At 40.4% G+C, this 13,062-nt stretch overlaps 1 protein-coding gene across 1 annotated transcript in view; it reads left to right on the top strand.

Annotated features, from left to right (window-relative positions):
- The window catches only part of LOC117251449 (glypican-6-like), a 154,178-nt gene that overhangs the window by 67,112 nt on the left and 74,004 nt on the right, over positions 1 to 13,062 (top strand). The window contains exon 4 of the mRNA XM_033617740.2: positions 6,619 to 6,784. Coding sequence (XP_033473631.1) covers positions 6,619 to 6,784 — 166 coding nt within the window. The remainder of the gene's footprint in view (positions 1 to 6,618; positions 6,785 to 13,062) is intronic.

The following is a 13,062-nucleotide window of genomic DNA, read 5'->3' as shown; positions in this document are numbered from 1 at the left end:
ACAATGATTATTTGTCCTCTAAATCTGCTAAGAACAGATTCCTGTCTGTTTTCTAAGTCTGCCCTGCAGGTGTGATTGTTGTTGGCAGGAACATTTTTAATATATTCAGTGTCAGCTTAATATGTAACAAGTCACACCAGTTCTCTGTGAGGTTTGTCTGTTAGTCAGGGCGGGTGTGTTTGACTCTGTAGAGCTACAAAAATACCTCCAGTCCTCTCTTTATGACACTTAGCACGGGGCAGAGATAGAGGTAGGGGTCCTGGCACATCAAACATTAACACATATCACCACGATCAGGTCACGTCTGTAATTTGCAGACCTGGGAAGGTCATCAGTGTTTTTTTATCTCCTCCAGGCCTCACCACTGTCACTCGCTTTATTTTAGTCTTACCAGGCGAAATATCCAGCGACTTCAGCTAAGACAAAATGCTGCTGCCAGACTTTTATCACATTCCAAGAAAGCTTATCATAATAAAATATTTTCTGACCATACTCAACTCTCTGTTTTAGAACAGATTTTCAAGATTGCTTAAAAGATCCTGCTGTGTGATCAGCCATTTCGCCACAAGCATCACTGCTGCTTGAGATATTTTGGCAAAGCCTTTTAGCTTTTTAGTGGGTCCCAAATCTTTGTTTAATACACAAAGTGGCTGAGCCTTTGCTGTTCAGTCGTCTTTTGAATCTGGTCTTTTGGGGGGGAGTTATTGGAATTTTAAACGTCATCCAATTCTGATTTTATTTGCTTTTTAACCATCTGTTGCTGTATTCTTCCTGTTTCATTGTAAATGGCTTGTTACATTGTTAAGAGAATTGCTTTATAGATAAATGAGTTATCACAGTCAGATGCCACTGAGAGTGAAACTTCAGCAGTGTGTTAATTTTTCCACTCATTTCACATATTTCCTGTGCAGTTCCCCTTAACTTAACTAACCCCTTTAAGCTTTAGCAACTTACTTTACAACAACACATCTATTTATTTAAATAATTAGAAATATACCAGTACTGATAAAGATCTTGAGAATAGCAGGTTTCTCCTGCTTTTCCTATTATTTTATTGCAGGCTACATGTTATCTTCAACCAGCTACTTGTCATGTGACACGTGTTGTTTCACCACAGCAACCACCAGCAACCTACCTAATCAACATAGGGGACAAGAATGGCAATTCATTAATTCATTCATTTTCCATAACCGCTGATCCTGTTAGGGGTCGCGGAGGACGTGGAGCCTATCCTAGCTGACATTGGGCGAGAGGCAGATTACACACTGGACAGGTCGCCAGACTATCACAGAGCTGACACATACACCCTTTTTAGATAGGAGTTGTGCAAATTTGCAGGAAAGCCCAATCAGTCTTTTTTCAGCATTGGCAGTATAAAAACAAAATCGGGGAGTGTGGCAAAATGCCCCCTACCTACTTTTGTTTACACAGAATGTGCCTTTTTCGGGGCAATGCGGGGTGTGAGCAAGTAACAAAACGTGTAGCTCAGTGCCGTAAACAGTGGCGTACTCCAAGGTAAGCCACGGCTGGTCAGTCCTTCGGTGATTCTCTCGTAAGTCAGCCCGTTCTTCACCGTTCCTGTCATCTGACAGTTAATGGCCTCTTCGTTTGCGAGGGCAAGGAGGGCGCGCAATTCTTTGTCTCCTCAGTTGCTCCTCTTTACAGTGTCTGTCAGGTTTGTGTTTCCTTGTTGCTACTAGCTGCGTGCTAATTCCTGCTATCAGCTGTTTCCTGTGGCTCGCACATGCGGCGTCATCAACAGCTCCTCCCACAAGTCATCAACAGCCCCTCCCGTTGCGGAAGGCCGCCTCGGTCTTTTTAAACTAAAAGAGTTCCGCCAATATGACTACCCTACGAGGCGGAAAATTGGGCACCTCCAATCAACTCGCCAATCTGGCTCTGTGTATCTAAACGCTCGCAGCTTGCCGGCAAAACGACCCAACATTCACGGAAAATCTGGCAGTGTAAAAGGGGCTATAGAGACAGACAACCATTCACACTCACATTCACACCTACAGGTAATTTAGAGTCACCAGTTAACCTGCATGTCTTTGGACTGTGGGAGGAAGCCGGAGTACCCAGAGAAAACCCACGCTGACACAGGGAGAACATGCAAACTCTGCACAGGGGTCAAACCCCCCACCCCAGGTTTGAACCAGAAAGCCTCTTGCTGTGAGGCAACAACACTAACCACTGCACCACTGTACCACCACAGTGTTATCAATATATTACCCAGCCCTACTGAAAAGTCCCGTGCAACTTGACTTCAACTTTATTTTTGTCCATGGATAGGGCAGTTGGTTGTGCAGCAAGTAAAAACACACAGCCTATTTGATAACATTTTATGTGGCTGCTTATTTCAGTGCTTTCTGTGTGGTCAACCATTGGCTCGTTCTGCTTGCCTAGCAACAACCGCACAACAATCCTGTCGGTCTGCTTTACAAGTTAAAACAGGAATGGCAGCTTTGCATCCCTGTGTGATCAGGTCTGTGGGTTTCCACTGTGACAGAAGAATGACATTGCTCATCCTGCTGGGATAATGCAGTCACATTCAGTTTCCATTTCATATACTGAACGCATGCATTGTCTTTGTGTGGCTTGATGTATGTCATCTTGATGTGTGTGTGTGTGTGCACTAAATGTTCGTACAGAATATGGGGAAAGGTTGAGACAGGAGACAGGATACGCGGATGCATAGCTCGTACTGCATTGTGAAGATTTATAGTGTAGTATGTTCTTCTTTTTAATCTCAGTTGGACCTATTCTGATTAAATAAAGGTTAGATAAAAATATATATGTAATTTTAATTTTCATACAAGCACAGAAGCCTATGACTTTTTGTGTCCATCTTCTTGTGCATGCACATGTGTATTCACAAAAGTCAATAAGGCTATAAAATGTGATAGGAACTTCTACTCTTCACGGTCTTCATATTGAATTCATCTAGCAAAAAGCTTTTGTCCAAAGCAGTTTACAATGAGTGTATTCAGTCTCTATATATCAAGAGCTAGACATCTTCAAGAGTGCATCACTTCTAATAAAACTACTACAGTAAGAGTGTCCTCGGCACCACAGTACAGTTACATTTTTATAGTTTTAAAGAAAATGAGACAGAAGTCTGGGTGCTTCTGAAAAGGTGGGTTTTCATACTCAAAGACTTTTAATAAGACTCTTGTTGAGGCTTCATGGAACATGGGAAAAATGTCCATTAGCTGCTACCCAGGAGCTTTCACTGCAGACATCTTGACAGGACATTTGATTGTTGAGGATAAGAATAGTGAGTGCAGCACACTTTGGAAATCATCTAATAAAATCAGCCTCACTAGGTCAAGCAGTCAAGTTTTTATTTGCCATCTGAAATGTCACCATACTAGCTCACACATGGCAAAACAGATGATTACTGATAAAATGTTGCACTTTACACACAAAGCCGACATGTGGCCTGAATGTAACATGGCTGGAGAACAGCTGATTCAGCCAGGGGTTTACAATTTGTACGCCATACATCATCCTCGGACAGTTAGCCACTCAAACATTGGCCTTTTTCAAGAAAAGAGCCTGAATGAGATAAATGCTCAGTTTGAATCAGCAGCTATTCAGTCAATGTTCCCCAGAGCCCCATTAGGCTGCAAACTCTTCTAATTTGTCTTCTCACTAAAAAGACAAAGGTGTTTCTAGAACTGCACAACTTTCTCATGGTTATCAATCTGTCTAGAGTGATAATCTATCTTGAAAAACATTTCAAAAGTGTCAGCAAGGTGTGATCTGGGAAACTTGCAACTTTACATTTCCTCCACTAATATATTTGTGACTTGTGAACTAAGATACTGTAGTAAGATACATCTAGACAAGGAGCTCTTGAACACAACATACTGTAAGTCTGGGTTTGTATAGGTCACATGTCCAGAAATGCAGTTCACAGTTTCAGCATTTCTAAATCATTTTTTCTAATAGTGCATGTGTGATTGCTGATTTATACATCTAAATCTTTCCTTGAATTATTAACATTATCCCAATTAGCTGTGCTTTGAATATCTTTTTTTTTTTTTTTTTCCAATTTAAGCATTTTGAGATCTCAGTGCAAATTAAAACCAAAAGCCAATATAAAGAGAAAGTGAACAGAGAAGCCTCTGGTAGCCCACTCCATTACCATTCTACTTCTTTCTACAAACCGATCAGCATATTAGGACTGCCCCTGACTAAGAATTATCTTAGTGGACCAGTAGTTGGCATTTAGGGCCATTAGTCGACTAGTCACCCGCATGTTTACGATACTAATTTAATTATTAAATGATATATTTTGGGCAGGGCAACACAATGGTTTGAGTTGAAGGTGTGAGAAAGAATAGTATCAGTAACATTGTTAACACTGTGCTACATTACAGAGAAATACAAAACCGTACTAATGAACCTTCATTAATATAGGCCTATATTTTATCTACAAGTGCACGTCACACACTGAGCGAGCCGCCTGTTAATGATGCTGTGGGCTAATGGGCATGTAGCTACTTCCATGTTTCAGATGATACGTCATGTTTGTAGTCGACCAATGAAGACGAGTTTACATATCACCTTGGGTTCGTCCTTCACCTTCTCAAAATGATCCCACACTTTGGATTTCCTGCCCGACATGTTATTAACTAGCCTGTGGAATAACCGCAGGTGCCAACCCTGGAAATTAACGTGACTCCTGTCTGACTGCTGAGCGTGGTCACTTCCTGTGTCTGTCCTTTCAAATTAAATTCCCACATGGTCCAGTCATATAGGTTTTGATTTGTTTTGACAAGGCGCAGCTCCTAATAGAGTTTCATGTTTTTTTTCCTTTTCTTCTGCAACTAAGCGACCAATGAAAACTTGCCGACTAATGACCTTTCTGCACGACGAACGTTTGGTCGACTATTAGGGGAGAGCCCTACAGCAGAATCTCTAGGCGACAGTACAGATTGGGTATCCGAAGCACTATGGTGTCTGTTTGTAACTTGAGTAGTATTGACCAATCACCAATCATTAGGTTACCTGCAGGTAAACAGTTAATGTGGAGAGCAAAAGAGAACGCATCGGCCAAAATGCCATCTTGGAACCCATCGGCTACAGCATTGCAGCTTTTTATTAGCTTTTTAATAATTAATCTGCATTCATATGCAGATATCTGATTATGGAGATAAATAAAATGCTGTCTGGACCTGTCTCAAGTTGCTAATTGAACTGTAAACAATGTCAAGTGCATCAAAGAGGAGGATGTCTTGGTCCGCATGTCTAGATCTCCCAAAATATTGGCTGTTGCACCCTAGTCTCGCCACCAGACAATCAGAGATCTCCGCCTTCTGATAGTCTGGGGACACTCCTTTCTAAAGTGTGTTTAACACACCGGCGAAAATGGCCGGCAACAAAGCAACGCCTCTTGCATTTTTGAAAAGGACACGCCCTCCTGGAAATGTGTGCTCCCCCTTTTCTCGTCTGCAAGGACACAAACACACAGAGAGCTTGAAAATGGATGCCGAGAGATTTAACTCCGTTTTATCAAACGTGTGCTCAGTCCACAAGATTGTGGAAATAAAGGACTTACAGCGACTTGAGCCATTTTGTACCGCTGCACGTGTTTCTAGTCGGACTATGTTTACGAGCACAAGAGTTCAGCAAGCCACCGAAGGACCGCCCTGCGGATTTACTATTGGTTCTGCAACGTAGAGTTTTTTTAAACTCTGAAATTGTATCTGCCCATCTAAACACAAAATCAGGGAGAAAGACATCAGTCTTTAGTTAAGCAAAGCGTCTAAAGACTGACTTGTGAGTCTAGTTGCACCCAGAGGCTTTATCGTCTTCAGACAGTGGGTTCCGAGATTGCCTGTCTCCTCAATAATCTATACACCAATCTAGTTACAACATAACAATCAAATGTTTCAATGTGTTGTTATGCTGTTAAAGATCTATTCCTTTTGTATGCTTACTTTCTCCCAAGCCGAACAAGTAGCTCAATTTAGGTGTTAAACATGATTTACCAAATTTCATTGCTGTGGAGAAAGATTGTGTCTGTGGTATTGATGCTGATCTTGTCCATAGTAAGTGCTGTTTATTAGTTAGTGTAATGACTGATGAAACCTCTCAAACCCCACTGGTCACACATTAATATCATATCCTTTTTGAATGTGAAGTCTTAGACATAAAAAAACAGAGAAAGATGAATAACTTGAGTACAAAATGCTTGACAGCTAACTCTGGCTGATGAGTGGGCAAAGAACTATTTTCATAATTAAATATTTAGACATTTAAATGCGGGTTAAATTGTTTGTCAATGATCACACACAGCGTGACTGACAGCTCTAACAAACGTTCAGAAGTCCTGGGTCAGCAGAACGTCTCTCTTGTCTCATCTCTTGTGGCACTGTGGCAACTTTTTTAATAGATGACAGTATTCTGATAAAAATTAAAAAAAGACAAAGACTCCTTAACTGAAGTGCAATCTGGCAAACTAAGTTTTATATTAAGTAAAAAGAAAACATTTAAATCCTCCTGGAAATAATGTAATTACTGACTGACTGAATATAATTCAGCTTATAATGGATTTTGAAGGAGCTGTTCAGGTGCTAATGGGTGCTGTCACTCCCTTTCTTCTTGCAGGTAAGCAGCACTCCAGCGTGTATTCGAGCACTGACAAAGATGCTGTACTGCCCCTTTTGTCAGGGCATGCCATCAGTTAAACCCTGTAAGAACTACTGCCTGAACGTTATGAAGGGCTGCCTGGCCAATCAAGCTGATCTGGATCCAGAGTGGAACCTGTACATCGGTAAGTCTTTGCAAGCAGCACTCCAGCTGTTTTCCACCTGCTGTTCTGTTATTTCCCATCAGACCAATTAAATGTTTTTCTATGTATTAATGCCTGCGTGTATGGCTCTACGGTATGGTGAAATGGGTCTAATGGATGTGGATGGATATGGGTAATGGATATGGGGAGGAAAAAGAAAATCATATCAGCGGTGGCAATAATGAGATATTTCTAGAGTGAATCTTCCCATTCACCGTTGTGTAACAGCTATAACTGTGTTGCTTTACACAGTGTTGCATGTTAATAGAAGGCTGACACCAGCAAGTAACAAGAATGACTTTAAAACAGTATAAGCTGTTCTGAGAATGGCTTGAGTTAAATAATATTTAAAGCTGCGTGTTTTGGACTGACAAACAAATGTATAATAGAGCTGAAAGTAGTTTAAAGCTGCAGAGAGGGGTGTTGAATGGATGAGATTAGCTGCAGGCAACCTTTTTTCATTTAATTTAATATCACAAATATCACTTAATGTGGCTTCACACCTTTTGTCTGGTATGTCATTAAACGGTAGACACCTTACAGTTTGAAAATGAATGATTTGGGTGTTTCGAGAGAGATGTTAATATTTTTACCAGAGCCACCACTGAACATTTAATAGAGGTCGACTGATTGTGGATTTTTAAAGGCCGATATAATAACAATAATTTGTCCCAGCAAAAAAAAAAATAAAATAAAAAATTGCGGATTAATCAGCCAACATCACCCAACACTGCAGAAAAATGCAGAAATGAACAATCTTTGACTTTATTAGTAACTGAATAACTGTTCAACTGAACATCTGAGTCAAAGTTATGAATGCTTAAAATAAAACTGGATCATTGAATGTTAAACTCAAAGCAATAGATACATAAATAATCATATAAATCTGGAACTGAAAATCCGTATCAAAGTAATAAATAAATAAATCTGGAACTGAACATCAAACTAACTGTAAAAAATCTAGGATGGACTGATTTTTATATATTATATATATTTGTATATGAATACTGTGATTACTTTTTAATAGTTGGTAATTAAGGCTTATTTGACAGGGGTGAAAAAAATGCAAGTGTAATTTGAAACATGATATTTAAATATGAAATAGTTTTGTGTTTTCACTTAAAATATCTTATCAGTGATTCATGAGCCATAAAATACAAGACTGGGTCAAAACCTTGTAAATGGCTGGACCTTGTATAAAACACTCAGAGGCTTTTATTTTGGAATGAGTGCTTTTAATTTGAAACAGGAGGTGACTGCATTCACTCAGTCAAATTGTGCGTTCCAATACCCATACTACCATACTATATAGCATGCCAGAAAAATATTTAGTATGTCCCAATACGTAGTATGTCAAGAGCAGAATGCCAAAAATACCAGGATGTTCTACTAGATCCTGTCCAATTTTGCAGTCTGCAAGCTATAACCAGTCAACCTCTAATACTTAGTGTTGGAATTTGAATATCATGGTGGTGCAGTGGTTAGCATTGTCGCTTCACAGCAAGGGTGTTCCTGGTTTGAACCAGGGTGGGGGAGCCCTTCTGTGTGGCGTTTGCATGTTCTCCCTGTGTCAGCATGGGTTTTCTCTGGGTACTCCGGCTTCCTCCCACAGTCCAAAGACATGCAGGTTAACTGGTGACTTTAAATTGTCTGTAGGTGTGAATGTGAGTGTGAATGGTTGTCTGTCTCTATGTGTCAGCCCTGTGATAGTCTGGCGACCTGTCCAGGGTGTACCCTGCCTTTCGCCCAATGTCATTTCACAGTTGGGTATTGAGTTACTAATAGGACTCAATTTATAATGGCCTTTCTTTGCTTCCACAAAACCTGGTGTTAATTTCGGCCCAAGCAAGCTGGATGTATGTAACTGTAGAAAAGCATTTTACAATGGTTTTCTTCAAACTGGATCAATATGAGAAACAGAGTGTAGAAAATACGCCTCAGGTCAGAATGTTTACCTTGTAAGCCTGCAGGATTGCAGAAATGGGTGTGTTACGTTGTTGAGTTTGACTTGCTATTTTAAGAGAGGTTACAGCTGGTGCTGCCTTGTTATCATGTTTTGACAACATCAGTTCCATTGACACACATTGGGACCTCAGATAAGAGGCTGCTTTATTTGTCATTCTTCTATCAGTGTTTTCTGGCATGAAAAGATTTTATTCATGGGATTCTGCTCTCCTGCTGGGCTAAATGGGGACTTGTAATAGGGCAGAAGTGCACCGCGGGGAGTGTCAAGTTTTGTGAGGAGGAGTTCAATGGGAACTTGTTCAGCTCAGAGACAAAAAGTACAAACATGAATGTAATATTTATATATTTATTTAATATTTCATAGAATGCCTAACACGGATGACTCCTGCTGTCATTTAGATAGGCTCATCCTGTAGGGTTGAACTGAAGTGGTGACAGTGAAAACGTGACTAGGCTGCTGTGAGGAACAGGAGAAAGAGCTCTGGTTGTTACTCGCCAGCCTGTGGCAAATAAAGCATTAAAATCCACAAATGAAGAGTTAAAGGTACAGTAAAAATTAAAATGCAAGTTCTATTTGTGTTTCCATCTTGTTATACTCCAAATATATGACCATAAGGCATGTTTGTGCATTTAAATTTGAAAATCATGTTCTTTTCTCTTTTTGTAAAACATAATATGTTTTTATGACTCATGCTGCATACCAGGATGTTTACACAAATGTTTCCAATCAATCAGGATTTTGGGTAACCAGCTAAGCCCTCACCTCATATAAAATCCAGTGTGGAACCTAATGGTTGTTATAGCTAGCAGAGTAATATCATGGATCAGAGCTGTGTGTTTATATGGCAGTTGACAAACAATTTCTTGTTGGCATTTCCAGTAGACTGCTGTTGAGATCTGTTCTATTAATTTGCTCTCATCCTCCACCTCCTGATCAAACATCACCGGTTAAGGATTCTCCAACAACTATTGCTCGCAAGTCATGCTCACTTTTGAGCAATCAGAAGCCCCAAAAGATTTGATTAAATCCATCTCAAAATTATTCCCTTACTCACATACTCGGTTTAATTTATATGTAATGTCATAATATTTCATATAACAGAAGCTTAAGATGCTCTAAGTGTGTTTCACTGGGACTTAAATCTGTAGTTGGTAACTTTAATAGAAATATGTTTTTGTCATATTTGCTGCGACTATCATATCCACACAGCAGTACATGAGACAGATAATCCATGGTAAAAAGTCATGTTCCTCGTCCTCCTAGTGCTCCTACTGGCATTTGTAAGAATCCACCACACTTCAGCAAAAGGATCAACCAGAGCCACAGAGTATAAAGCCCCGAGTTCCGCCAAGCAGTACGGTACAATACGATTCGGTTCACTTTTTTTCCATTTCCACTGTGAAAAGTTGTGGATGGTACCAATGGAATGGTTCTGTACTGTCCCCATGTTTGGTCCCCACTCTGTTGGGGTACCTAGCACACAGATCTGGTATTAAAAGGTGGAGCTATGAACACTGCAGTCTGTTGATTGGTCAATAGAGGACGGTCACTCTGCTCATAGTCTCGCTCACCAGACCTTTCTCAAGAAAAGAAAGGTCTGGCTGGGCCGACTCTCACTTTAAGATTGGAGAAAAAAACGCCCCAGCTGCTTGTATTTCTTTCAGCCAATCACAATCGTTCTGGGCGGTGCCACAGCAACGGTGTGCTTGCAAAAATATTGCCGGGGGGAAACAGGTTTTGGTGTAACACGCCCACAAAATTATCGCTTACAGGAAGCGAACCATGGCAGAAAAATGGCTGCATCCCCGCAAGATCAAACACCGCAAAAGTTAGTAAAGGACGTGTTGAAATCTGCAACCGGAGGTGGTAGGGCGGGACTTCAGTGGGTGGCTCGTTCCACCCAATGAGAGGCTGATCTATGCAGCGAACTTCCGCCCAATCAGACTACTCTGCTCAGGGCTGAGTTGTGGCGGGTTTTGATACTCACGTAACCACTGTTTATACCGTAGAGGGTTTTATTAATAGACTGTAACTATAAAATGAGAGGATGTTTTGCTGCCTCTCGCAGCAGGCGGAGTCTTAGAAAAAAAAAACTAAATTCACTGGGCCGACTGCCGGTGACTTTTATGGTGGAACGTTAACTTCTAAAGTTACTAGAAGCATTAGTCAATGACGTGGATCCATCAGCACACCTTAAATTTCAATGTGGCAACTTTGACCATTACTTTAGTTTTTATATGACATACTCTTTTAGTAATGAGTGGATCTACAAGCATTTAAAAATATATATTAATTTCAACCGGATTATGTGAACTGAACATATATTCTAATCCTCTGAGAAAAAAAGCGTTGCGGTGCGTCGTTCCTGTGGGCTCCGGCAGCACTAAATCCCTGAGCTTGCCTGAGAAGGACTAAAACACACTATTTTTAAATATCCCATGGAGAGAGTCTCTCACTGCAGCAATGTTTTATTTTTGTTCTGTGGACAATAAATGAGGTGCAGACTGAAGAGCATGTTTTTGTTTTGTTTTTTTACACAGATTAACTGTCTAATGTACTACTATATGGATGTTGTGTCAGTTTCATACAATATGGCAAAAAGTTATTTTCATAAAAGTTACCAACTGGAGCTGTAAGTCCAAGACTTAAAACTCACAGCAGCAGACTCCTCATATTTTATTTGCTTATCAGACGTGTAGTAACAAACGCCTACTTATATGTCCAGCAGATTCCCAGCACTTGATGAATGTACCTCAAGTATTCACTCCCCTTTTTGCTCTTGTTGGTCCTCATGTTTGTTTTTTTTCTTTTTTTGGTCCTCCTCACCAGTCCCTCATCATCTTTGGCTCTCTGCCATTTTACATGGGGCATGTAGTGTACAACCAGCTTTTGCAAGCTTGTGACCTTAGAGCAGCTGCAAAAAGTTTCATGCTAGTCTTTTTGAGAGCCACTGGGACTATATGGACCAACGAACCAAAACAATGAGCAGCTCAAAGAGGGTGAAAGCTGCAAAGAGCCATAGGGTAGAGGGTTGATTCTCAGTTGGATCAGCAGCGCTACCAACATACTCACGTTACACAGTCATTTGATTCAGTCTTATTATCGAAGCTATATCTCAGTGGTGCTTTTAATGTATATTTGATGTAGATGTCGAGGACAGATGTGAGGAATGAGTTTCACGACAGAGGGAAAATGGCAAGTGCATAATGGGAAAAAAAACCTCAGTGAATTAAACTGTTTAATATCTACCAAAGCATATGACCTCTTGTTTAAGTCTTAATTTTGTTGGTAATCATTAGCAATGTTCGTAAAGACTAATTTACCTGATGTTCAAATGGAAGTTGACGAGCCAACTTGTCTGAAATGAAGAAAACGCTCATAAAACAGTCAAAATTTGACACATTTTAATCTCAAAGGTTAATAAATTATAGTAAATAGTTGATTAAAAGTGAAGAAAAATATTGATACCATATTATAAGAGCCATCTGAAATTGTTAATCACATTTTCAGTAACCAAAATGCATGTTAAAGGTGGCTGAAACACGCAGCACTTTGCTCCATGCTTAATGAACACTGCAAATTATCCAACAAAATATGACAACTCACCAAATAACTGTTAATATTTATTCACTGTGTATTTAATATCACAACTCCCAATTCATCTCCATTCAAAAAACAATATGCGTTAACTCTCTCTTGCACCAGTGTGCACACAAATTAACACAAACATACGTCCAGGCTACTCTCTCTCAATCTCCCATGGGCCCCAAAAGCACCTCTCTTGTTCAGCCTGACTGTGTGTAAAAAGGCTGGGGCATGCTTTCCACGCTGAACGTCCGTGGACAGCTGCAGCCTCATCCTGCACACAGTTGCATCCGTGAGAGCGCACGTGTGTTTGTGTACGCGTGTGTGAAAGAGACAGAGAGGAAGAGCTGTTGAAGATCCCATGATTAGTCTTGCATGCTGATCCAAAGTCCTTCTGTTTCCCTCTGGGCATCTTAATAATAAGCTCAACTGACTTGTATTTCTGGTGCCGACTAGTGAGGGTAGCAATGGACTAGTCAGCTAATTGCGCACATCCCAGGTAATCAGTGAGGTCAGGGGTTGTTTTGTTTGTTTTGCAAAGCACTGGAGAATAACCTTGTTAACAGATTACTGTGATGATAGAACACAGTATGTACTATACCTTTATCCATGGTGTCTGACAGTTTATTTCTGTGACCGTACCTTGGTTGACAGGCAGGGGGGAAAAAAGCTGAATTTGTGGTTGTTTGCTGTGGATGCATACAGCCAC

This window comes from Epinephelus lanceolatus, chromosome 14, assembly GCF_041903045.1.
Source record: "Epinephelus lanceolatus isolate andai-2023 chromosome 14, ASM4190304v1, whole genome shotgun sequence".
NCBI lineage: Eukaryota > Metazoa > Chordata > Actinopteri > Perciformes > Serranidae > Epinephelus > Epinephelus lanceolatus.
Note: the sequence above shows the minus strand (reverse complement) of the source record. Positions and strands in the feature narration are given on the sequence as shown.